Source organism: Phodopus roborovskii, unplaced genomic scaffold (assembly GCF_943737965.1).
Source record: "Phodopus roborovskii unplaced genomic scaffold, PHOROB, whole genome shotgun sequence".
Taxonomy (NCBI): domain Eukaryota; kingdom Metazoa; phylum Chordata; class Mammalia; order Rodentia; family Cricetidae; genus Phodopus; species Phodopus roborovskii.
In genome coordinates, this window is record NW_026126619.1 from 5,456,657 (window position 1) to 5,484,601 (window position 27,945).

The 27,945-nt window shown below is 40.0% G+C and overlaps 1 protein-coding gene across 2 annotated transcripts in view; it reads right to left on the reverse strand.

Annotated features, from left to right (window-relative positions):
• Syt1 (synaptotagmin 1) overlaps positions 1-19,955 on the reverse strand; it is a 181,593-nt gene extending 161,638 nt beyond the window's left edge. For both annotated transcript variants that reach the window (XM_051206399.1, XM_051206398.1), the window contains exon 1: positions 19,777-19,955. In XM_051206399.1, the coding sequence (XP_051062356.1) occupies positions 19,777-19,942 (166 nt within the window). In that variant the 5' untranslated portion in view covers positions 19,943-19,955. The remainder of the gene's footprint in view (positions 1-19,776) is intronic.
• Between the last annotated feature and the right edge of the window lie 7,990 nt (positions 19,956-27,945).

Sequence of the window (27,945 nt, forward strand, 5' to 3'; positions counted from 1 at the left end):
ATCTTGTCTTCTACTTCCTTTTGGGAGGCACTCACCATTTCCCACCAGCTCAAAAAGTCTTGGTGCACCATCTACTTTAAAAATACACCGGTCTCTCACCAAACTCCCAGATGGGTTGTTAATATGTATTCATAGTTACATATAGCTGATAATAAAAATGCTTTATGATTAGAAGCTAATTATATATTCTACACAGCGGGACTACACTGACTTTCTATACCCACACGGATATTTCTCCAGTTAGATCAGTTTTTGCCATGCTCAGATTAGATTTATGTAGTAGCTAGTTTCCTTTTCTAAAGGAGGCACAGGTCTTTTTGTGGTCTACTGGCCTACTTTCTTGATATGGAATTCTCTTATACTACATTGTTGAATACCTTAGGAACTGGGGCACTCACATTAAAACACTTACCAGTATTCTCCCATGCCCTTCCCTCTAAGTCAGTGGTTCTCAACCACTGCATATCAGATATTTATATTATGATACATAACAGTAGCAAAATTATAGTTATGAAGTAGCAGCAAAAATAGTTTTATGGTTGGAGATCATCATAACAGGAGGAACTGTGTTAAAGGGTCACTGCATTAGAAAGGTTGAGAACCACTGCTCTAAGTAGTCAATAATATATCATTTTAAAGGCTGGATGTGGTGGCACATGCCTTTAACCCCAACACTCAGGAGGCAGAGGCAGGCAGATCTCTGTGAACAAAAAGAGAAGATATCATTTTGAACTTAACTAGACAGTAATAGGAGCTACCTTTAGGAGTCTCTCTTAGGATGTTATTTAGAAAACTATTTCTTCACTCACAGTTAACGACTGGCAACATTTCAAATGGATATGAGCTATATCCTCTTTGTGGTTATTCTTCATGTTATATTTTCTTCTCATGAATGTTAGCTCATAAAAGTCTGCACAAATATATAATGTGCTGTTTATGAAGCCAGTGGAAGGTCAGAAGTTATTTACTTCTACTTGAGCTTTCAAGCAACAGGCAAGGTGCTGTTTCGAAAATCATGACTTCTCCACGGAGGCAGGACAATTTCAGAGTCATTCCTTTGGCAAGGAAACTCATTTCTCATACTAGAGCTTACAGCCATAATAGCTGCCATTTCCATGGAAACAGTTTCTAGGAATTGAGTCTGCTCCCCATAACTGACGCCTCCTTCATCAGATGAAATTTTAGAATAACTTTTAAAACGCTCATTCCATTCTTGCCATGGAAGAAGAGAAATGAGACAGAAATCCCTTCAGAAAAAAAGAAAAGCAATTCCAAAGTAAAATAGCCACCCTGTCTCACTAGCTCTGGGTACTATGTTGAAATAGGAGGGGACTTGGGGCAAAAGGTTAATACAGTGCAGGTCCCTTTAGCTTTACGATCCAATATTGGTGTTTTCTACAGAAGGGGAAAGAAAATGAAAGTTTCTGCAAAAGAAGAAAAAAATGCAAATGAAATATGAAGGGGACGAAACCACGTGGAACTTTCCCAAGTGTCAATGTTACCAACAGATGAAGCTTTAGCAGGCCATGGATAGTAAGAGCTCAGTGCCATGCAGAGCCAGTAATCTGCTGACCAGACTAATAACTTTAGGCCATAAGAGCAGTAAATACTAATAATTAGCAGCACTGAATTACTCCATCTAGAGTGGGGTTAAGATGAAACGATCAATTGTTTTAACACTCGTGAAAATGTGGGAGAAGACCTCCTGAAGCTGGGTAAAAAGAATAATCCTTTGCTTTTACTTTATGATAGTCACACAGAATTAGGCTTTTATGTCATGCAATTCGTGTTGCATTCTAAGCTTTGTTTAGGTATAATTTTACCAACCCGTTCCTCCTGGCATTTCCTAATTCTTCATTTTCTTCTCCCTCCTCTCCCCCACCTTGCAGCCTCCCTGCCCTTCCCCCCCCCCTCCCTGCTACTGTTTCCAGCCTTGTTCCTCTCCCTTTGATGGCCCTAATCACGTTATTTTCTAGTTCTGAGATAAGGATACTTAGCCTGTTTCTGGAGAAGTTTGAAATTAACATTTCAATTAAAATTTAGTGCTAATGAAACCAGCCTGCCACTCCCAGGGGAGCACAGTTTTAGAGGCCTCCTGCTTGCTAGGCAGAGAGCTTCAGGGTCCCTGAGTTTGGAAAGAGGAAAGCAATGCCATTTTCAGTATTGACAGCATCACTTTAACTACCCTTATGTCCATGCACGGCCACCATTTTGTTTCCTAGTGTACTGATTTTTTTCTTTTTAAGACAATACTGAAGACAAACGGGACCTAGCAAGTATTCTTATCTTAATCAGAAAAGTTGCATCAGTGTAAAAAAGAATTCCCTCTCCCCATGATATTTGGTTTGACACTGAAGAACAGTAACACAGTTTATTTGCATAATTTAAACTGTAGAGGAAAAGGCAAATGAAGAAATAAGAAAATTATCTTCACTCTCTAAAGCTTATCTTGGAAAAGTTGTATTATATATTCTATGTAAATTACATAGACGTTACATGTGGAGCTCAACACAGTCTTAGAATGGGTGATTGGCAGGCAGGATACAGTTTCTTATGGATGAGAGCTTGCCTGGATATGAGACGACATGCCTATTAGGTCTGATTCCTATTCTACTTATTTGTCAGATGCCTTTGGTTAATACATTTCCTTAGCCTTCAGTTGTGTGATTGCTGAGAATATTGTAAGGATCAACCTCAAAGGTAGATCCTTACAATGCATGTACATGTCATGATGCACTCGGGGCATCATCAGCTTGGCAGACAGCCATTGGCAGGTTTTATAGCATTGGTCATATCGCATGAAGGGTTTTCCAGTAGACACACAAGGAAGGGATGCCTCATGGTGAGTGTGCTCTGGCCAGACTTGGATCTCACACAGTTGATAGAGACCTGAGTGGCCAGCAGGAGGTCTCCAGCTTTCGCGGACTCCAATGCTTTCCTGGTCTGGGAAGTGATCGGGCAGAGGGGGTAAAGTGGTTTTAGCCTTGTTCACGTGCCTATCGCTTTGTGCCCTTGGTTGCTGCAATCAAGAACCATAAAATAAGTGGCTTCAAATAAATTTTCTGCACAATTCTAGAGACGGGATGTCCAAGTTCAAGGCGATGCTTGCTCTGGAGGCTTTAGGGGAAAGCTCTTCTATGTTCTTCTCATACTTGCAGCTGTGTGATTGGAAGGGTCCTCTGGCTTACTGATCTAACATTATGATCTGCTACTGTGGTCCATAACTGTGTTCTTCCACTGTACTGTATCACCATGAACTATCACTATGCTTGGGCACTGGGGCCTTCACTGTGGCCAGTCACTGTGGCCTATCCTAGTGGTCTGTCACTATGGCCCATCACTGTGAGTCATCCTTGTGGTCTATCACTGTGGTCTACTGCCTTGCAGTCATCCTTGTGGTGTATCACTGGTCCATCACTGTGGTCTACTGTCTTGCAGTCATCCTTGTGGTGTATCACTGGTCCATCACTGTGGTCTACTGCCTTGCAGTCATCCTTGTGGTGTATCACTGGTCCATCACTGTGGTCTACTGTCTTGCAGTCATCACTGGTCCATCACTGTGGTCTACTGCCTTGCAGTCCTTCTTGTGGTGTATCACTGGTCCATCACTGTGGTCTACTGCCTTACAGTCATCCTTGTGGTGTATCACTGGTCCATCACTGTGGTCTACTGTCTTGCAGTCATCCTTGTGGTGTATCACTGGTCCATCACTGTGGTCTACTGCCTTGCAGTCCTCCTTGTGGTGTATCACTGGTCCATCACTGTGGTCTACTGCCTTGCAGTCCTCCTTGTGGTGTATCACTGGTCCATCACTGTGGTCTACTGTCTTGCAGTCATCCTTGTGGTGTATCACTGGTCCATCACTGTGGTCTACTGCCTTGCAGTCCTCCTTGTGGTGTATCACTGGTCCATCACTGTGGTCACTCTCAATGAGTCTGTCATTGGGACTGAGCACTGTCACTCCTGCTTCCTTTACCATCTGATATTGTTCTCCCCATGTATCCATTCCTAAGGACACTGCTCATGTTGGAGTAAGTGGCATCCTATCTACTGTGAACTCAATTATATCTTGGAAGACGTTATTCTTCAATAAGCTCACATTCGTACTCAGGCTATGGGAGCTTGAACATGCCTTTCCTGCAAGAAAATTCAATTTCTAACACCCACTATACACTTTCAATTTAAGAATCACATTTCTGACTTCTTAATGTGGATCAGTTATTTATTCTCCTTTGCCAGCATCACTTAATTTCTATTTGCCCATTTCTTTATTTTAGTTGATGTCTGGCTTTTATGTTTTGGGGAAACATATTGAAACATACTCAATGCAAAAAATATTCCTTATTAAACACATCAATTATTACAGTATTTTCTCTTTCCTCATACTGCTCTGGGTACCATTTCTTTTTTCTTTTTTTTTTTTTTAACAGCAGTCAGAAAGTCCTTGGAGGAGTGGGAAGCATGAAGTTAACGTGGCTCTGGGAATCAAGGTATGTCTCAATTGTCAGTGAATGTTCTCATGAGTTAGGATCTAAAAATCTAGTTTTTAATCTTTTTTTTTAATAATAGAAAATGACAACAAAATTCACCCTCTAGGCTATGGCTAATGTTTTCATCCTATGGATCTAGAGAGTTATGTTTTGTAGTGAAATTCTGAAAACTTTTGAAAGCTTGCTGAAGCCTGACATACATCACCTTCAGGATGATGACAATCTTAAAGTATTCAGGATGGTTTACAGAGCGTGAGGCTTGCTCCTTTTACACTTTTGTCTTTATTTTCACTTAAAGAGAAACAACTTATTCCTCTCCCTACTTTCATTTTTTCATCTTTAATTTCCTCAAGACTTTGCCATATATAACACTTTTCTTTCGTAAAGCTAGCATGTTCCGTAACTGGACTGACGGAATACTTATCAGATCCTAGTCATAAGCGCAGCATGTGACGCCAAACCAAGATAAGAAACTCCACTTCTTACCCATTTTTCCTTTTTGAAAGCAAACATTTGGAATTGGAACAGCATCTTCACCCTGGGATGTAGCATGTTCTCCCACTCCAGGAAAGGGGCATTCTGGGATTTATGGATGTGAACTAATTACCATCACCAAATGAAATCTTTAAAGTTGCTTAATCTTAATAGCCAGCTGATTCGGCTCTCAGGCTCTTTTATTGGAGCTACGGCTGCACAGAGCCTGCCTGGGTACACCCAGCCTCCATAAACATGCTGCTCTCTCCCTGGGAAATCACAGGGCTTACAGCCATAATAGAATACCACTAAAGAGAAGGAAACAAAGCAAAGACCACAAAGGTGTTTCCAGTTCAAATCCTTCTAGCTCTGCGAAAAAGTAAAAGTATGTTGGTCAAGGACATTGGCTAAGAAAATAGGAAGTCTCCATTACTTTTCATAGGGAACAAAACAGTTTATTTTGGCTCCCTTCTCTTTCCATATCTATGGTAAGCAGAATTCTAAGATTTCTCCCTCACCTTCACGATCCCCTCCTCTTGCACACTGGAAAACCTATGACTGTGATGGGTCTGCCATATGGCAAGGGGGAAAGTGACTTGCAGATATAACTAACAGCCCAATCATAAATCAGTTACCTATGACTTCAGCAAAAGGGAGCTATTTCTGAGAGGGCTCACTCAGCTTCAAGACCTCAGGGAAGGACGGGTTCTTCCTAAGGTGAAAAAGGTATTCTCTTGTTGGTCTTGAAGAAACATACAGTCCCGTGATTATGAACAGGCTGTACAATGAGCAGTTAGGAGCTGAAGGCTTTAGCCCTTCAGCTGCTAGGAGCTGAATTTCTCCGCGAGCTTGGAAAAGGCTCTCAAACGGTTCTCCTGTCTAGTTCATGCTTTCCTATGCTGTGGTAAAGACCTTTGCAGAAGACTCAGTTAAACTGGGCTTGACTCTTGACCCATATAAACTATGAGACACTGAAATCCTACAACATAGCAAGTTTTGTGGTGGTAATTTTTATGCAGCCATAGAAAACTCACCTACCATTTCTCCGTACACTAATGTTTACATATATTTGTAACAGTAAAACATAGTCTATGCAACTCAATTTCATGGTTTTGTAGTATCTACTTGGTAGTGGCAACATACAACGTGTCTATGTCTACTTCCGAAGACACTAGAATGTTCTAGATGAACATCTAGAATGTTCATCTAGAGTAAAGCTGACAAGCATCCTGAGCACAGGGAAGCTTTGATCAAGGAAGAATGTTGCTGGACGGTCTTTCACACTCTGCAGTCAGAGCTAATATACCACACATTTGAATCAGAGAGGATCTCTCACATTCAGTGCATCGACCTCTTCTGTATCCCCAGGTTATCAAGGGAATTCTTTTGTGAAAAATATGAGGAATTGGTGGAAAATAACAATGGAGTGGGAATCTGTGGTGGCATTTGGAAGTAGTCAGGAAGACGACCTCTATGGAAGAGATGTTCTATTTCTTACATTGCATTCTATTCCCCAGCTCTACACCTAGCTAATTCCTCTTTGTCTGCTCGCATGTGGGCTATGGCTCTTCTTGTATTCCTGTGTGAGAGAATGGCTCATGCTTACCCTTTACTCTCACTGTGTTTCTCATGTCTTAGCCCCTCACCCATACCCTGCCAATCAACTCCTCACTCCAGCTCTCTACAGGCACTAGGTTTCCCAACATCTCTAAAGTGCTCTGTAGCTACTGGATTCTTCTTAGGCATAGTCCATCCCCCAGTGTCTATTTGCAGCCCTTGCCATGCCAGCACACTGCTTCTCATGGTCCAAAAAGAAAAAAAAAAAAAAAAAAAAAAGTAAGCTGCCTAGCATTCAATTCTTAAGAGCCCTGAGAGGCTCGTGGTTTGCTGAAGACATCATGACCTGCTCAACAAAATAGTCTCAAACGATGGGTCAAGCTTTGTTCTTTTCCCTTTCCAACTACAAGACTGAGTGTATTCTAGTCAACCATATTAGTCTCACTCCTAACTGAAATCTTATGTAACAATGCTCATGTTGGTCAGGCTCAGATGACTTCCTGGTAGTTCTCTGCTTATATAAACCCTGTCATGTTCCAGGCATGGTTCCAAGTTTCCTCTTTGTTACCCCCTTTCTTCATTGCCATATTATGTCTTCTTCCTTAGCATCTCATTTGCTTGAACTCTTAACACACATGCTCCTCTCCACATACCAGCACTTACTTTGCCTACTAAGTTTGAGATTCTTTACTCCACTACCAAATCAGAATTAGGCACACAAGGGATGACTAGTTGAATTGTAATTCAATTTATAGTCAAGGACCTGTATCTAGTAATCAGAAAGCATGGGTCCATGGGTGATTGTGACTATGTCTATTGCTTCTCTGCTACTGAAACAACAAAGGCGGATTGAATGAGTTGGTTTTTTTTTTTTTTTTTTTTTTTTTGTTGTTGTTGTTTAAATCGAACTTCAAGCTGTACCTCAGGACAACTTTCTTAGACTCAACTTTCTTAGACTCAAATTGACTACATTTCCTCAGAAGTCATCTTTACTTAGCTTCCCATCACTCCACCATTCTTTCCTCACAGCCATGTTTAGCTCTTCGTCAGCCTCTCTACTTACCGGTGAGTTTGGACATCTAAGGATTTCTTGGAGCTGTTCCCTTTCCAGGCTCTGGAAAGGGTGGTTCTTTGGCATGTCTGTAATTAGTTTCAGTTTTCTCTTCCCTTCACACCTTCAGAGTCGTCAGTCACACCTCCTGTCAGCAGCGTACTTTCAGAGTCTGTCGCATGTGCGCTTTCTTTCCCCTAGCAATTTCAGACTCCCTTTAGGGTCTCTTCAAATGCCTTGTCCCTGCATGTCCCTCTCTCTGGTTCTCCCTCCCCATCTATCCTTCCACACACTGCTGACAAACTGATGCCCCCCCCCAAAAAAAAAGGAGAATAATGACACTACTGCATGTTACTTGATTGGTTTCTCAATCCTCTTGGAGTCATGAATGAAGAAGGAATGCCTGGGGTACATCTTTGGAGTCAGCTTACCTGCCTACGGTTAGAAGACAAAGAGAGGAAGGGACAGAGTGTTCAGAAATAGGCCAGAATAGAGCAGTGGTTCTTCCTAATGCTGTGGCCCTTTAATACAGCTCCTCATTTTGTGGTCACCCCCAACCATAAAATTATTTCATCGCTACTTCTTAACTAGTTTCGTCACTGCAACGAATCATTATGTAATTATCTGATAAGCAGGATATCAGATGTGTGACCCCTGTGAAAGAGTGGTTCAATCCCTACAGGGGTCATGCCTCGCAGGTTGTGGACCACGAATTGAGGATCGCAAGGCAAGGCAAGGCACACGGGGGGGGGGGGGCAGGCTGCCTTTGTACCGGCCCCAACTGGCCCTGGTTGCGTGAATATCCTGTCAAGTCATCCACAGAGGGGCACGGTGTGGCTGACCCTAGCTGAAGCTGTATGCAATAGAATGGAGTGTAGGAGTGGTCCCATATGTTTTCTGTAGTGGGACCACAGGTGAAATCATGTGGCGCTCCCAGCTTTTAGAGTGGCCATTAAACTCAAACCATTATGGAGGCACTGAGCTTTCCATCAGAAGCACCAGTGTTATAGCTTAAGACTACTTAATGCAAGCTAGCAAAACAGATTCACCACTGATGAGCAACTGGAAGGCAGCCAGTTAAATCACATTAACACAGTGCTAGCAGGAAGAAAAGTGGATGGATGACAGCAGCCCCGAAAGGTGAGGTGATGTGCAAGAGCTCCAATCAGCGTGGGCAGGAGATGGCAGGCAAGGCCAGGCTGAATCACTACTTCAAATGATAACCACCGCTGGGCTGCTGTCATCAGCAACGACAGCGGCACACAGCCCCAGAAGCCATGCTTTGTGTGCCGGATGGAGAGCACCGAGGCACCTGGAACAGGGTCACTGTAAACAGCCGCTCACCGAAGCAAACCTCACCAATGTGCCCACTTCAGGGATGGCCGCTGCAACATTTGAGGTGTCCCTTGACTTCTCTCCATGAAAGCCCAGGGGATAGTGCGGTGCCATAGCAGTTGGCACGTGAAATGTGCTTATTTAGCTTCCTGGGCATTCTAGTACAGCACAGTTAAAAAAAAAAAAAAAAAAACATTCTAAGAAATGAAATCAGTAGTGTATCCCAGATCTCTAACTTAATAAAAATATGTGTGGGAAGGACGATATACCTAGAGGGCCATTTTAAGGGTTGCCTGCTTATCAACTGCACCAGACCGACTGCCACCAGGCTCAGAAAAATAAAACAACCAAGGGAGGTATTTAGGAGGGACAGAGAAGTGGGATGAAAGACAGACAGAAGGTGACAGTTTATAAAGTACGGCCAGGAACAGAGATAGCAAAAACAAAATGGTTCTGGAAGGTTGCCCACTTTTGTTTCAACATGATGGTGAATGTTACCTTTCCTACCATGTCCCTCAAAGCCTTTCCTTAGGCTTCTTCAAGGCCATTTTCTTGATGGCTCAATGTAATAACTAGTTTCCTCTGAACTAAAGGAGACTAATAATTCTACCTACGATGAGACTGTTGGGCTTGGAGAAATCTACAAAAGAGAGGGCATCGCCAGCCACGCAGCTTGCACTGTATTCACACACACACAGCTAAGTATAAAACTACAAGCATAAAGAAGTATGTACTCATTGCGGAGAAAGAGTCAGTGATTAATAGAAGATTGGGAGTTTTGGGGCCAGGGAATAGGAACAGCTCGAAATAGTCTAGATCTCAGAAGGGTGAGCAGCCAGCGGCAAGCAGTGCTTCAGGTAGAGGAGACCATGTGTGTGGAGAGCTGGAAGCATGAAACATGGTGGATGAAAACTTAAAACTCAGGGAGAGTCTCTCCTGCTGGAACAAACTGTGAGTGATGAGCAGGAGATGAGCTTGGAGCATGTGGGGAAGCCTCATCCATTCCCATCCACCAAGCTGCAGGTGTCTAGCTAAGATGCGGTGTGATTGTGTTGAAGTCCTTCTGAAAATGGAGTGAACACAGTATGGAGTGAAACAGCATGGAGGCTCACGCCTTTAATCCCAGCCCTTGGAAGGCAGAAGCAGGTGGATCTCTGTGAGTTCGAGGCCAGCCTGCTCTACAACAGTAGTACAACTCTAATCTTATTTTACATGCAAATTAAATTACTTGCCCAAGGTCACACACTAGTAATGACAGAGAGAGGGTCTAGAATCTTGATAGCTCAAATCACAATATAAATGTCAGAGCAAGCCACACCCACCCTGACTTGTCTGCCTACTCATATTGGGCCAGTCTTCCAATGATTTACAGCACTTCAAACAATTTCTAAGTCACTGAAATGTTTCAAAAGCTTTAGGGAATACAATTAAAAAATTCTAACAGAGATGATTCTAATTTACTACTACAGTTCCTTCATTTGAAAGAACCAGTCTAAATACCTAGAAATTATAATAAAATTAAATAAAATTTTACTTTCTCCAAATGTGTGTATATATATATATATATATATATATATATATATTGCTTTAAGATAATATTTATCAAAAAGATAATATTTATCAGCACATTTATCAACCATATATATTTGTAGTATTTATAACCCGTTATTTCCCCCTCTCTGTATTATAAGGAGCTTTAACAAAAATTAAAAAAAATAAAGTGCTTTAACGATAAAAATAAAAGGTAGGAGAGTCCAAATGGTTTCAGAATTTCTCCAGGTTAGCAGCTTCAATTAAAGTCTTGCTTGGTGAGGAAATCTTTAAATGGCCCAGTATCTTCTTATTTCTTACTTCAAAGTTATCTAAGCTCATTCAAAAGGCAGACAGGGGAGGCATATGGACTCAGAAGATACCAAGTTTCAATCCCTTTATTGTAATATCCTCTCTAGTGAAAACCAAAACAAAAGAAAAATAAAGCCAAGTGCCGGGATGTAATTGTCCACCACATAATTTTCCTGTGGTTTCTCCTCTGATTTCTTTAGCGCAACAGAAGCTGGTCCAAACCCAACAGCAAGCCATAGAATAAAGGATCTTACATAGTCGTAAGTGTGAGCAGAACACCAGGCTCTCCCAGGTGTCTACATCTGTAGCTTTCTTTATGAGTTTGCTTCTGTAGACAGGGTTTACTTAATGACAGAGTCTGTGTTCCATACTTTAACTGATATGTGGTAAGGAATTGACTTTTATGGCTATTTAAAAACCTCTCTCTCTCTACTTGCAAATTATTCCAGCAAGGTAGTTCTTGAGCTGTGTTAAATATCAGGCCATGGTGTTATTCACATCTCTTATTTTCCTTCTTTGGGCTTACTTAATGTCCTTGAGATGCCAACAAAAGATGGCTAAAGAAGCTCTCGGAACTTAGCTGAGATCTTAATTCACTTGGTGGCTTTATGTGCTTACATTTACTACATATCCCTATGCTTTGGAAGTTTATAGAATCCCCCAACACTTGTTCATTTTAAAGGAGTGAATTGCTGAATTGCTTGGGGGGATTTTTCTCCTTAATAGGATTCCTGAAAGAACCCATAAGGATATATAAACATCCTTCTTGAAATGCAATCCTAGCAGCATGCAGTTAGCTTTAAATTGCCACCCTGACCCCAGAATATATTGCTAGAATTATATTGCACACTTTCTTAAATTTATTATCATCTACAACACTCAGTTTAAGACAAATGTGTTGTAATAGTTTTCTGTCTCACAAGGTAAAGATAATATAAAATACTTACATATATAATTTTAAAAACTAGTGAAATATGTTAATTGTAAAGGAGAAATAAGGTCATGATTTACAGTGAAATAATCTGTAATATTATTATTTACAAAAAATAATGTAAATAAATATTTGGGTAACTACACTAGAAAAAAACACAATGAAATAATCATATGCCTTCAGTTCATTGAACTTTAGAGAAGACAATAAAAAGATTATTTTTTAATCAGGAATAAAAATCAGAGACTAGATCTTAGAAAATATTATAATAAAAGCTAAACTGTTTCATATATTCAACAGACATGCAAAACCACCTGTATTCACATACACACACACACACACACACACACACACACACACACAGACAGAGGCTATACACAGTTTACCGATAGATGTATGTTCTTTGGGGATTTTGAAATTTGTGTGGGATGCAGATTGTATCACGTATTGCAGGATGAGTAGGTTCTTAGACCCACACATCCTTTAAGTGCTTGGTCCTGTCCCCAGGCCCAAGTTTTAGCACACTAAAAATAGCCCAACAAATATTCATTACATCCTGTAGGGGGCAGTGCAAACTGTATTAAAAACTATTACTTTAGGTGACACAGACTTCCTACTTCAGATTTAAAATTATAAGGGGGGGGGCTAACTGTACATACACACTTGTGCGGGATAGCGAGAAAGGCAGGTAGGGAGAGAATGCACATGCTACATACATACATATATGCATTTCCAATATTTTTAATTGGTATTGGAATAAAACGGTAATATAGGATGATGGAATAAGCTAAACTAAAATGAAGATATTTTTGTTGATTTAAAGTGCAGATGTCCTCCTTGTGCTTATGATGAGCTGTGACCCTGTGTCTTTAAGAGTCTCTGTCTCCAACAGACCCCTTCATCACTGCCCGGATGAAGTCAAAATTGCAAAGTTCTTACTCTGGGAATACCTTTTTCTTGCAGATTTGCCCATTTAATAATAATTTCACATCAGCCCTGCTTCTCTGAAGTTTAAGAAGAACCGACTCCACAGAGGACAGGGAAGCTGACTCATATAGCTGGTTCATTTACAGAGATGCAAAACAAGGTGAGGAACACGGCAGGGAAGCTCCCTTACGGACATGTGGAACTGAAGTAAATAACTACTCCCTTACCCAGCTGGGTGATGCAGGAAGAAAAATGAATTATATTAAAATCACATTACAGGTGTTCAGTCATTTACAATGTAAATAGAAATATGTCCGTCTTTGAGCAGGTCAGTTTATTAGCAGTTTTCAGTCCTATTTATTTATTTATTTATTTATTTATTTATTTATTTATTTATTGGTTTGTTTAGTGTTTTCTTGGAGACAGGGTTTCTCTGTGTAGCTTTGTAGACCAGGCTGGCCTCGGACTCGCAGAGGTCCGCCTGCCTCTGCCTCTGCCTCCTGAGGGCTGGGATTAAAGGCGTGCGCCACCACTGCCCAGCATTTTTCAGTCTTGTATTGTAGCAAGTGATGGTGAAGGGGACGTGAAGTCTTTGTGACACTCTTATAGGGTCAAATCGTAAAACTGGAACTGTCTTCTGACAATACCTTCACATCTATACCCTCTACTCTAATCTACTTGGACATCTCTCTTATCTAACAAAGCCTCAGGTTTCTTATTTACACAATGGGAACAGTAATTGCTTTTACTTAGCAGTTTCCCCGAGGCTTGTTGGAGATTCATATATGCATAGCACTCACAGGCATGCTAAGTGCTCAGTAAACGTGATGATCAGTAAAGTCATTACTGTTGTCCACATGCCATGGATCACTGCGTTTCTAACGCGTCTCTTCATTTGTGTCCTGCAATCGACTTTTTGACATTGACATTATTGTTCATGACATTGACACAGGGCAATGACATGGTCTTCACTTTGCAGCCACGTGAGGGAAAACGAAGTCATCCAACAGCACTTGACTGATGCACACAGGCTTACATTATTCTCATGGTGTCCTCGCCACCTGCTCAGTTAGTAGGCATCTACTTATTGAGTGCTTTAAGGTCAAGCCTTTCAAAAAGTGTTCCCTTCAACTAGCTGTCTTTGGAGCTGCTGATTTGACAAGATGGGAGGGCAAGTAAGGAAGACATCTTGAACTCTACTAGTAGTTGAGACTTGCCTTATTCATACTTTACTTTTCAGGGTCCATACCTTATTTCGTTTGAAAAGAACCCTTGACTTAAAAGGTTTGGAACTTATATTCAGGGTTCAGTTTCTGCCAACATAGGATAAGGACCATATTACTCAGTCTGATGTAAGTTCTGAACTGCGATGTCTACACAGTTTGCTGTTAGCACAAATTGCTTTAGTATCGAGGAAAATGGCTCCATGCCACCTCTTTCTGGAGAAAAAGATTTCCCTTGGCCATAACCACAATGCACACTACACAGATCCCAAATGCACTACACCTTTTCTGGTGTACAGGGCAAACGAAGATGTGTAACTCTTCGTGGGCCTGGGGAATTACCCTGTCACTGGGAAAGCAAGAGGAAGCCTCTGTGGATAACCGAGAGAGGTGAGAGCTTTGACAAGGGACCTCCCCCAGCCCTGCTTTTGAAACGGGGGGGGGGGGGGGGGTTGCTCATCCTGATAGTGACACATTAGCTGGCCCCTGAATGATAAACTAATACATTAGGGCCAGTGGGGTCCAGGGGAAGATAAGATCATGAAGGAAACACTGGCTGGGTTTGAGAGATACTTCAGGACAAACCTTCAAGGACTTAAATTATGGTGGAGAACTGACAGAGAGAGTTCACTGTGGCAGGGTCACAATGAAGAGTTCTTTCTTAGACTTCCTGTGGCAACTACGTAGAATAAGAGCGGAGGTGGGTTCAAGGTGACATCTGGAAAATAGCACTTCATTTTACGAGATGAACGATAGTGCTAGGAGAAGGAAGAAAAGCGAAGGAGGGTGGAGCCGGAAGTTGTCAGACAGGAGTGGCCAATCAGTGACCATGTGGCAGAAATGCCTGACTGCATGAAATTTGGCAAGAAGTCTCTGGGTATCAAGACTCTGCCCAGTGAGTTTAAAGAAGACATGTGTAACAGAGCATGCAGATGGAGATCAGAGCAGGAGGCGCGGGATTGTCAAAGGGCATGCACAGCAGACAGGGTCCAGGTTATGTTTTTAACTCTGGTGCAGATGTGAAGGGAGCAATCAGACAAGTAGTTGTTGCAAGGCAAGGTCAAGGGAAGAACTTTTTAGAGTGTGGAACACGCACATTGGATTCCTCTAGCACCTGTGCCGTATGTAAGTTCTCTGAGAACTCTCTGATGTGACCTACAAGTACACAGCAGGTTAAAGGTGATCAGAAAAGGCAAGGTCAGCATGGAAAGTAAAAGAAATGTTAGAGAAGACGAGGGGCTGTGGAAACCTTCCAGTATTTTCCTTGGAACAGGTACCACAGAAACGGGCTTAAAGAATACAATGCAAAGTTTCTGGAATAGCCTCAGTTTGTGTGACTGACCTGAATAGAGGGCATTTCTAAAACAGAACTAGAAACTTGTTAAAACGACAGTGTGAATTTAATAATAGCTCACATTTAAAGTGTGCTTTCTCTGTGCTAGACACCCTGCTACACTCTGTACATGCTGATGCTTTTACACACAAACCTAGTGACAAGGATACTACTTAAGACCCTATCTTTGTAACAGGAGGGAATGCAGGCATAAAAATGATTAATTATTGTGCCCAAGGTCACAGAGACATTGTGCTGTAGATATAGGATTTGGATTCATGCAGCCTATGCCCATAAGTTGTGCTTATCCCTGTATCAAAGCGCTTATGATCAAACATTTCTGCATCAGTAACACAACTATCCTTAGTCCTCTTACTCTTACTCTGGGCTGAGAGTGAGGATTTGGTTTTATGCTGTGTGTGAGGAAAGGTACACTCTACTTCAAGGAGCTCATGAATATCAAAACCTTAATCGTAACTATTTGGACGCTATGAGTTCATGCTTTACAAACCAACCATGGCCTTAGTCACATTAAAATCAAAGTTGCCAAATAAAGACGCATTCTGGAAATCCTTGTCTGCTTCATTTAGATAACAGTGTGCAGAATGAATTGAAAGATAAAAACACTCAGAGCATTTACCATTTCCTTTTCCTCTCTTGCTCTCTCTCTCTCTCTCTCTCTCTCTTTTTAAGTAAGCCCCACGATGTTATGTTGATATCATCAGGCAATTTGGTTTGAATATGCACCTCACCGGACTGTGTGGGTTGCCTAACTAATGACATGCGCACTCCCTCCATTATGACACCTCTCTTCTTACAAGTGGGAATTTCAAATGACAGACTGAAGCTGTTTGCTATCAATTTTGCAAAAACCACATCTGCCAGATAGCCAAGACTTAGTTCAGAGACCAAAATCGATTAATATTCTAATTTGTTGCCTGTCATTAGCATCTTATTGTGTTATGCCAAGACAAAAGTGATAACCCTTTATATAGCATATGCCCCGAAGGAATTTGAGTTTACAGACATTTTATTTTGCTCATTATTGCTTCCTATCTGAAAGAAAATCCCATTAGAAATTTCAATTACACAGGCAATAAAAACTTTGGCGAATTAAATTAAAAATGGAGAATATTTACTACTAGATATTTTTAACAGAACTACATGACTGTATTAAAATATTTTCTAAAACCTATTTACTTACAAATATTTTATATATTACTTGTTTCATCTTCTGATAAAGGAAAATGGTAGCAACACAATATTTTGCACAAGCTTTAGAGGACTCTCTACTTTCTAGTCTTTTAGGTGCAGGTCAAAAGCAAGTGTCTTTGGAGGAAAACATCACTATCCAGTCTCATTTCTAGTACCAAATAAATGACTACAGACAGGAACATCTTGGGGAGGAGTAAGTTAAATCTACCCAAGTGAAGTAAAAATCCCAAACAAGGGATATCATATATAATTTTTTCCAGGTGATTATTTTTCTGTTGATGAACAGAGAGGAGAAAAAAAATGTAATACCCGAATCATAAGATGGACATATTTTGCTTTTTAAAAGTAAATGACCTTGGTAAGAACTGAAATGAAGCTTTAGCACTTGCAATGTAAAATATGTGTTTTAATTTACTAGCATCTTAAGGCTACAGCGTCTAGGAGGGGATGTGCATGATATAAGTTGAACTGACATTCATTTATTTATCCATTCACTCGTCAAACGTATGTGGAGAGTTTTCTATGTACCAGTCACCATGAGTAACATAACTACTCACAAACCATATATAACTCACTTCCTTCAGAGAACTTTTGTTGTTTTGGAGGGATCCAGAATAATTAAAAACCAAGTAGTAAGTAATACTTGTTATTGTAGATGATGCTAAATAATATAGTTAAAAAAAAAAAAACAGGACAAGAGGTAGGTAGGGAGAAGAACAATGGCAAAAATGGACGAGTTAAAGGGGGTTGCAGTTGTAATTACTGTGGTTGGGTTAACCCTAAATGGGAAGATGACATGGCAAGAACAGAAAAGAGATGATGAAATGAGTCATGATGCTAACTGGGAGTGCATTTCAATTCGATGGTTATCAGGCTTGCTATATGTCGCATACTATTTACTCTTCTAGAGGAGATGGTTGAACACGAGGCAGGAAATGTGTCTCACGTTTTATTCCACTGTTCTCTCTGATTTACTATGACACATTTCTCTTACGGCAACTATTTAGATAAAATACTCATTAAGCTAGGGTTTTTATCTAAAATGCCTGCATATGTTTTATATCTGGAATTTCTAACATTAATGTTGTATAAAAAGCACTTTCAATTTTGTCTCAGTCCACTAGCTGAGCGGCAGAGCAAAAAGGAACCTGAGCTCTTGGTTTTCTTACTCAAGGGCTGAGCTACTGGACCATCTCTCCATGCCAAGCTCTTCCCTTATGGGGCTTCCTGTGAGGATGGCTATCAGCAACAACCCTGTTAGAGCATGCTTCAGAGGAACTTGAATCTGTGCATGGTGTGGGCAAAGCAGCACATTTCTAACCTTTGAGGCATGGGAAGATATTACAGATACATGTTTATAAATGTTATCTTCCATCTGGAATATTCCAACAACTTGTTTATCTTCACTTCTTAAAAGACACATTACTTCATTGGGTGTGTCCAAGTTATCCTGGGACCCCTATAATATATTGTATCTTCTGCTACACAGATTCAACTTCTGCCACTCTTGTTAGGGAATACTTTTGAATCGTTTTAAGGAGCCAGCATCATTGGTGAAAGCCAGAAAGTGTATAAGAAAAAAGAAAAACCAAAACCAACCAACCAAACCATTAACCCCCCCCAACAAACAAACAAAGAAAAAAATCCCAAGCCAAGACAAAAGCAACCAACCAACCAAAAGACCCACAATAAACTAATATATGCCAATCAACACTCATGGCTATACGGATTGTGTTCCTGAACAACTGAGTTCAGAGGCATGTAAAAAAGACAAATCACCGTGATGGTTTGGGATCAATTTCAGGGAGACAAGAACAGATCAACCTTTGTAAATTCATAAATATGACTGATCCCATTAATAGGATAAAGGGTAAAGCAATATGGCCATTTCAAAAGAAAAAATAATTTAAAAACAGTCAACTATTCTTTCAGGATAAAAAAATGATCAACCAATTAGGGATAGAAGAATTATACTTCAACATGATAAAGGTCGCACAAGACAGCCTCGGAGTTAATACTTAAAAACATCCCCTCAAAAATGTAGAGAGCAAGGGCATCCTATGCAGCTTAGTATGACACGTCTTAACCAGAATAACAGAGCATGAAAAGGAAGTGAAAGCCATCCAAAGTGGGCAGGGAGGAAGATTTTCCTTGTTTGCACAGGACATGATCACATAGGTAGGCCTGAAAGTGCTAGAAGTAATGAAGGGACCCAGGAAAGCTACGTGAACACAACATTAATGCCCACAGAGCAGCATTATTCATATGCAGTGTCTCAAAGATAAGCCAAGAAAACCATATACTTATAATGCTATGAATATACTCCAGATTAACCTTCATTTCTATTTTATTACCACCACTGTGTGTGTATGTATGTGTGTGTGTCTGTGTGCATGTGTGTATGTGTGTGTGTCTGAGTGTATGTATGCGTGTATGTGTGGGTGTATGTACGTGTGTGTATGTACACGTGTGTGCGTGCGTGCGCGTGCGTGTGTGCGTGCGTGCGTGCGTGCGTGTGTGTGTGTGTGTGTGTGTGTGTGTGTGTATACGCTGATATGTACCAACCACAGAGCACATGAGGCATTGGTCAAAGGACATGGGACTAGGAGATTGATGACCAAGTCAGTGAGACAGTCAAAGGACGCAAACTTTGATTTGAATTTGAAAGTAAGTTCAAGAGATTTATTGCACAACATGGGCTATAGTCATCTTGAGTCACGTTAAGACCAGTGAATGAGGGATGCTTTAAAAAAAAATAGTTCCAAATGAGGCAGTGCACATATGCTAGACAGACTTATCAATTCATAGTATTTATAGTTCAAAGTACTGTATTATATACAGTAAATATATCTGTAAATATGCAAATAAAATTCCAAAAACTAAATACCACTGATTAGATTTGTGCTATGTTTACTCAAATCAGCTTATCTACGGGCTTTGTGTTTTTCACTGACAAATAAAAAAAAAATTAAAAGCAGGTGATAGCTTCTGAAATATTGACAAGTCAATGAAAGAAAAACAAGTTTTAAAAATATTGATGAAGGAAAGAAAATCAAACTTGTAATAGTAGAAAAGTACCAGCTAATATAATAAGTCCTCTGTGACAATTCCATCGATACAAATCTACCTATGACACAACATATAGGCATTGCTATGTCAGAGAGACAGAAAACGAAGGCCCTACATTAAATTCAACACACAAAATTGTGTTATAAACTACGCTGTTATTTTTAAGGCACAGTTAAAGAAGAAAGTCACATCCCATTTCCCAAATCACTCCTTTTCTCATTGGATCACTACCATGAAGAACAGTGTGTTGGAGCCTGCTGGGTTTTCCAACGGTTCTGAATGACTGTTTAATCTTTTCTGTCTAATCAAGTCAAACATAGGGTACTCACATGGAATTTTATGCAGCTCGTTCATAAACTTCTCCTTCAGCTTTGAGAAGGTATCTTCCTTTCCTTCCCCCGGACCGGCTGGCTCGGTGGCATTATGTGGGACCACAGTCGCAGCAGTGGTGACTGGCGGGGCGGCCAGGCGCTCATGACGACTCTCACTCACCATTTTTGGTTCAGGTGTAACTAATGGGGGAGGAAGGAGAAAGCGAACTCAGAAGGGCATGCCTGACCCCGAACAACAGGTGTACCCGAGACGAACACACATTGCATGCACCTGCTCACTGGGTAGACGCCTGTCATTAGCATATTACTTTATGTTGGCTCATGAAATATTTATAGAACCACAGTGAGTGGTGAGCTCCTTCCCGGAAGGCTGCGACCAAATAGCATCCTCTCCCAACAGTTCTATGTAAGCTGTCAAAACGATTAGCTATGTATGCAAGCCCTATTTTGCTGTGTACATTTAACTTGCAGTGATATCTTCCCAACGTGTGCAGGGAACAGCTGTTGACAACAACCACGTTCTACACTCTAAGCGTCTTGTATTATCTTAAAAGGAAAATGCAAATCATGGATATTAGTGCTGGTAATGTTGCTAAGTGATTGCGTACATTCAAAATGTTAGTGATTTTTAAAATAACTATACATAATAGCGTTAACACCAGAAGCCTAGGACACCATGAACATTATACAGCAAATGTCTTGAGTCTCATATGAAGGGTAATCACCCCCCAGTCATTTTTTTGACCTTTACTGTAGGTAACACTCTGATCAATAATTTACTTGTTGTGCTAGGTGGTATTTTTAGGTCACTGTAAATGTGGCATAATTGGCTCCATATTATCCAGATACTGATAAAGAAACAGGGCTTGTCTGCTTAATTATTTAAATTCACCTAGCTTCAGTATCTTACTGAATTATTTTTTATCAAATTCGCTCAATCATTTTAAATGCTTATTTACCTTTGCAGTAGAAAAACCAATTAATTCTAAGGTTGTAAATGACAACATTTTGGCTCTGAATTGTGAAGACAGTAACTGTCTTCTTACTCTCTAACTAGATGCATTTGAAAAGACATTTGCCCTCTCAATTCTACCCTTACAAAGTGGGAAGATATAAACCTTGCTTTCTATCTTACTCAGGGTGACTATTTCTGCAATGAAACCGCGACCAGAAGCAACCTAGGGAGGACAGGGTTTATTTGGCTCACACTTCCATATAACTGTTCATCATCAAAGGAAATCAGGACAGGAACTCAAACAGGGCAGGGCCCCAGAGTCAGGAAGCACTGAAGAGGCCACTGGGGAGTGTTGCTTACTGGTTTCATCTTTGTGGCTTGCTCAGCCTGCTTTCTTATAGAACCCAGAACCACCAACCCAGAGGCATCCTCAGCCTCAAAGGGCTAAACCCTCCCACATGGATCACTAACAGAAAAATGCCCCACAGCTGAATTGATCTTAGGAAGGCATTTTCTCAATTGAGGTTCCCTTCCTTCAGATGACTCTAGCTTGTGTTAAGTTGACATACAAACTAGCCAGGACATTTGACTCCTTGTTAACTTGACACACCAATACAACATTAGTTGACAAATTTCCCTTTGTAATAATAAACATCACAATATAAAACACACTAACGCCTTAAAACTCCCAGCTTTTTACAAATTTGAACATTTCAGTCTCTTGACTATGGGTTCCCGTAAAATCCAAAAGGCACCAGAGTACAGTCACAATCTGAACAAAGTCAAAGGAATTCTAACAGCGCAAATAACTCAGTGTCGACTGCCTGTGATTCATTCACAATTTTCTTGACTCCAAAGTGCTTGCCACAGCACACATAGTGAGTCTCAGGCTGAGGTCAGGTCGCCTGGTAACAGCAAAACTCTGGAGTCTTCTATGGCAGCTGGGCCACACTTCTGCTAATCAATAGTCAGATTCTCTTGGGCAGTAGTCATGGTGCTGGGCCTCAACTTCTCTGAATGCCCCCCCCAATCCTGGACCTTCAACTGCTACTGAGAATGTACCTTCACCAGTGGCCTCCTCTGACTTCTCACAGTGCCAAGCCTCGGCTGTTCTCTATGAACCTCTCATCCCTCAAAACCAGGGTCATCATGGAGATTCTTACACATGACCAAATTCTGGCCAGAATGAGATGCAACCTAAGACATCTCTGGAACAGGGATTATGTGCACTGACCCCGAGGAGAGCACTTCCTGGGAGATTTCACACCAGTGATGCTGGTCTCTTCTCAATCACCACTAACCAGGTTTTGTGTGTGTGCCTGTGTGTGTCTCTGGGTGTGGGTGTGTATATTCTTGCTTTCTTAGTTTGTTTATTTTGTTTATCTTTTTTACTTGCCTGTTTGTTTGAGAGACAGAGAGAGACAGACAGACAGAGAGAGAGAGAGAGAGAGAGGGCATAGAGTTGCATAGGTAGAGAGGTTGGTATGATCAGTGAGGTGATAAGGGAATATGGTATGAAAAAATATTTTCAATAAAAATACAATGAAACTGAGATGGGGGCTCTCATACCTATTGCCTACACAGACTTTTCAGACTTTTTCTGATATAGTCTTTTCTGTTACTCTAACATTACAGTACCATTTAAGTAGCCAGTACTGGTGTATTTATGATTTTTTTTCAATCTATTTACCAGTGAATGGAAAATACGTGTTATCTCACTAGCAGGAAACAGTTTGCTTAATTTTATACGCACAGTCATTTAGCTTGTAAGAATAAAATTTTAGCACACTGGAATTTAAAAAATCCCTATTATTAGATAGAAACATAAAATCTCTTCTAATACAAAGAAAGATAACATGATCAAATGCTTCCTTATAATACAAAACTGAAAATTAAAATAACAAGGATATAAGCTGCGTGGAGGGGGCAGATGCCTTTAATCCCAGCAGTCAGGCAGAGGCAGGAAGATCTCTGTGAGTTTGAGTTCAGCCTGGTCTACAGAGTGAGTTCCAGGACAGGCTCCAAAGCAATACAGAGAAACTCTGCCTTGAAATACAAAAAACAAAAACAAAACAAAACAAAACAAAACAGCTCCCCCAAACCAAGAATATATTCACTTAAAATTGGCTAAATATTAATAGCAAAGGTCAGCATACAAGGAACTAGATAATTTGGAAGAAGGGCAGAAGAGAAACCTGCTCCAGGGACACAAAACAATAGAACATATCAAACTCTGTGGAAGGGTTCATTGCTAGTCCAGGAATCACTGATAAAGAATTGCTGATGTTAATATAAAGACACTGATAGGACCTATGCTATCAGAAATTACCTAACAGTAAATTAATTGTAGTAATGTATAAAATAATAGTATTGACCTTGTCTTAAATAGCTAGAACCCTGAAAGCACAAGGAACCATTAGCTGAAAAATACAGGTTATGACACATACACAGATTGGGCCTTGTTTAGAAATAAAAGGCTCTCATAGAAAAGAGGTTGGAAAGACAGGTTAGATTCAATGTGCTAAATTCCTAGCAGAATTTTCACCTTCTCCCATCTCAATGGTTCTCAACCTGTGGGTCACGATCTCTCCGGGGTATGCATATCAGATACCCTGCATAACAGATATTTATGTTATGGTTCATAACCGTAGCAAGATTACAGTTATGAAGTAACAGTGAAATCACTTTATGGTTGGGGGTGGGTCAACACAAGATGAGGAACTGTATTAAAGGGCCACAACACTAGGAAGGCTGAGAACCACCATCCTATGTGTATGTTCTCAGTATGGTATAAGTCTGAGTTATTTTTACAAAAAGTCCTTAAAAATTGTTTGTTCTTATGAAAACTGAACCCTACAGTATTAGTTTAGCATCCCAATACTGGATTGGAAACACGTTGGGACACAAACTAAGTCTCAGGAATACATGGTGAAGCAAAAGTACACAAAATGGCCATTAGTGGAAATACAATGTAGACAAAATAGTGAAATGTCACAAAGGTTAATATTTTGCAGTATAACGTGACCATTGTTGTTATGACAACCTCCATTTCCTTATATTTATTCTCTTAGTTATGTCTGTCTCTAGATGTAAAACTTGGTATAGCTTTCTCAGATAATATAGTGAGCTATTTTATAATACTGCACAAACATAATGATTCCTACATAAATCACTATTTCCACCTCTATTTAAGATTTGTAGTTTGTAATCAAAGAATACAAAATTCAAGGCCAAACAAAAGGGCAAGGGATTATCAAAAAAGATTGCCAAAGAAAGTATTTGAATACTTATGATCCAAAAACTACATTATTTTGGACTAATCACTGGAAACAGTCCAGGAGAAAAGAGAAAACAGGCTGGTCTGTATTAGAGGAGGAGAACAGAGTTTAGGGAATTCACTTCATCAGTGTCCTCCACGTATCATATGAAGCCAGTGTAGTTGCCCATGCATCCACCATGGTCCTATCTCAAAGCCCAGCTTCAGTAAGGACTCACACACTTTATACTGTGTTCAGAGAGTACCAGATGCTGACAGACATAGCCAAAGACTTCCCCCACCAAATTGGACCCGGCCAAGAGGAAGTGGCCTGTCAATCTATCTTCCCTAAAGACCACTATAATCCTATCACAAGCAGAAGCTGATATACAAACCCATATTTTGCCTCAGCCATTGCCTGTTGTAATGCATTTCGGGTCTTCCTGTAGAACTTCATACAGAAATCATTCTTTACTGAATTGTGTCAAACCCAGTTAAGGTTCCCAGGGAATATGATCATGCTCGCTCTGAAAGAATTTGGAAAAATAATGAACTACTGTCAACATTTTCACTTAAATTCTTCCCTTGCCCGAGGACCCTTAAGCAGCAAGTGAAGCCTAGCAGCAAATCAAACTCTCCCACAAGTTTGCAGGTGTTTGAATGTCAGCCTCAAGGTGCATCTTCTCTGAAAATTCAGATGAATACATTTTCTTGGGAGATGTTAAGAGGGAAGCAGATTACACAGCTCTGCTATGGTGGATAGGGGCTGGTTTCTGGTGGCAGATACAATAAAAGGGTTAGGCAGAAAGGCAGGAGAAGTGTTGGAACACTGAGTTCCCACACAACATACAAAGAGAAATTAAGGTTCTATGTCAAAAAGTGTCATTTCTAGATTATCTGACAAGCTGCCCCAATGTGTCTAAAACACCAATATTTTCTTTCCTTTTCCCCTTTCCTCTCTCTCTTTTTAACCTTAACTTCGCTTTCTGTAAAAAAAAGTCACCCCTGACCCTAAACCGTGTAGGTGGTGAGTGTGAGACATAGTCAAGACACAAATCCCAGTGTTGGCCCATCAGTAACACCTCCTCAGCCATTTTCATAGGCTCTGATCATAGGAATGGCTTATATAGATAGCATACAGCCATAGTGAGATCATAGCAAATTTAAGGAGGGATCAGGCTCTTATTCCACACAGGTCTGAGGCCAATACACAATAATTATACAAACATAAATCTTTTGCCATGCATGAAGCAATACTGTAACTGTACCATATATATTAACATGAATCCTTACAATAACCATGTTTTTTTATTTTAAAATTTATGTATGTATTTATTTGTGTGTATGTGTGTGTGTGTGCATAATGTGTGGGGTCTCATATGTCACAGTATATGTATATGAACATCAGAGGACAATTTGTGGTGCTTCTAGCATGTGAGCCCCAGTGATTGAACTCAGGATTTCAGGTTGGGGTCAAATACCTTAAACCCACCGAGCCATATTTTAAAATTATTTTAATTAAAAATAGGAATTTGCATACAATATATTCTGACTGCAGCATTATATTACAGTTTGCCCTCCCAATGTCCCCCCAGATTCTTCCCACTTTCCTACCCACCCAAATCTACACCCTTTCTTTCTCTCCCTCATTAGAATACAAACATTCTTCTAAAATAATAATAATGAATGAAAAGTGTAGCCAGGTCAACTGAAAATCATATCTAAGCATCTAAGCTATGAGATGCTCTCAAGTGTCCAGAGCATACACACAAGAAAGAACACAACATAATGCTTTGGTGAACCAGGATTCCAACACAGATGTCTCACTGAGAGCCGCTACAACCATGTCTGACTTCTCTCTAACAACAGTTGCATGGTTAGTTAAGATATTTTGGATCCCTTTTGAGTTTCAGTTCAAAGGATCCTCAAAGGATAACACTACACTTAGAGTTCTCTGCATATCTGCACCACAGGACCAGAAAGCAGAACAAGAAATACAACTGAATGTGTGGTTCCTTAGGCTTGCTTGTTTCCGGAGCAATTTATATACAAACCCGGACCATTTTGTTATTGAGGTCATATTTTTGTCCCTAATTGTTGTATGTCGTAGACTGCCATCTGACAATACTGAGTGCTGTGAAGCTCCTATTACATAGTTTAAAAAGAACACTGAGTGACAGGCTACACTTAACAGAACACATCCTTTTATGATACCAGTTTTCATACTTGTGTGTGTGTGAAGTAGGAGTTTTCTTAGATTTTAATTTTATGGCATCTCACTTTCACTCTCCACCAGGATAAGCTGCTGCTTATCTGGGTATGCTCAGGGTGGTTGTTATTCTCAGCAATGGTCCATGTTATGGATCCTTTTGATGGAATTTAGGCAAAGTTAAGGAGTCCTGTTTGCTGTATGAAGCCTTCCTGTGTCAGCATGTACCACAAACATTAGCAGATTGAGAGTCAAGTAGTATGAAAGATTTTTGGGGGAACTATTAACGGAAATCCTATATTTAGTTTCTCCTAGTTGTAAGATCTTCTAGAACTGTATAACTTCAAAGCTAACATTATGAAAATGGTATAATATTCATTGCCACTAGATTTTATACCAATCAGCGTCTGTGTATACAAATCTATAAAATATTAGCACGGGAATAGTTTTATATAATAACACCAGAAGAATGGTACAAAATAAAATCCATTTTTATCAGTCTAAATGAACTCTTATTCCAGAATGTCATAGTAACACATATCCTGTGGACTATGTAGTCCCAAACTCTGGAAATCATTAATCTGTTACTCCCTCGCCATAGTTCTGACATTTCAACAATGCTATAGAAATGCAACTGTACAGCAAATGACGTTTTGAGATTCCTCTTTATTAATTTACTATGATACATCCCAAGGCTTATCTCAGTTGCATATCTTAATACTTGCTTTTCACTACAGAGTCACATTCCATGGTAGGAATGGTTTGTTTAACTACTTACCCATTACAGAATATTTGGGTTGTTTCTCATTTGAGGAATAGGACAAATAAAGCTGCTATGAATTCTTTTGTAAAAGTTTTTGCATATGTAAAGTATACATTTAATTATGAAATATTTCCATATTTATCTACAGAGTAGATGTACTGGTGTATGAGAACACACCTTACATACTGTTATATCCTTAACAGATAATTTCACTATTATCTCTCTAGCAATCCTCTAAAGTATATGTCACACCATACTCTGGTTTTAATTTGCATTCCTCAATGAGTTATGAAGTTCAACGTATTTTCATAAAATCCACTGTCATCTATTATTTCCTTTTCGGTGGAGATGTCTATTTCTTTTCATTACCTACTTGGACTGTTTATTTTTGAGTTTTGATCATACTCTATTTTTCCATATTTATCAGATATCAGATACTACAAGAGTTGCAAGTAATTCCTTATCTTCTTATTCTCTTTCTGTTTCTTTCTTTACAAAATAAAGTTTTCATTTTGGTGAAGTCTAATATATGTACTTTGTTTTCTTCTGGATTGTATTTGTGGGCTGGAGCTTAAAAAACTTGTCTCCTAAAGATTTTTCTCATAAGACATTTTTCTAAAAGTTTTTCTGTCTTACAGTACCTCAATGTTTCATGGATTTACTGTAAGAATTTATTTTGTTGGCCTGTATAAGTGCAATTTGCCAAAATGACTGCCCTTACTTCTTTGAATCACTTTTGTACTTTGTCAAAATTAGTGAGCCATATAGTTGTGGGTTTATTTCTGGATATCCTTTTCTGTTCCTTTGATTTATACGTCTAGTCTTCTGTGAATACCATAGTATCTTCATTACTGCAGCTTTATAAGAAGTCTCGAGGTTACGTAACGTGAGTCCTCCAACTCTTACCTTCTTCAAAATTAGTTTCTAAATTGTATGCCAAGATTTTTTTTTTTTTCCCATCTGCCCCTTTTTACCTCCCTGCT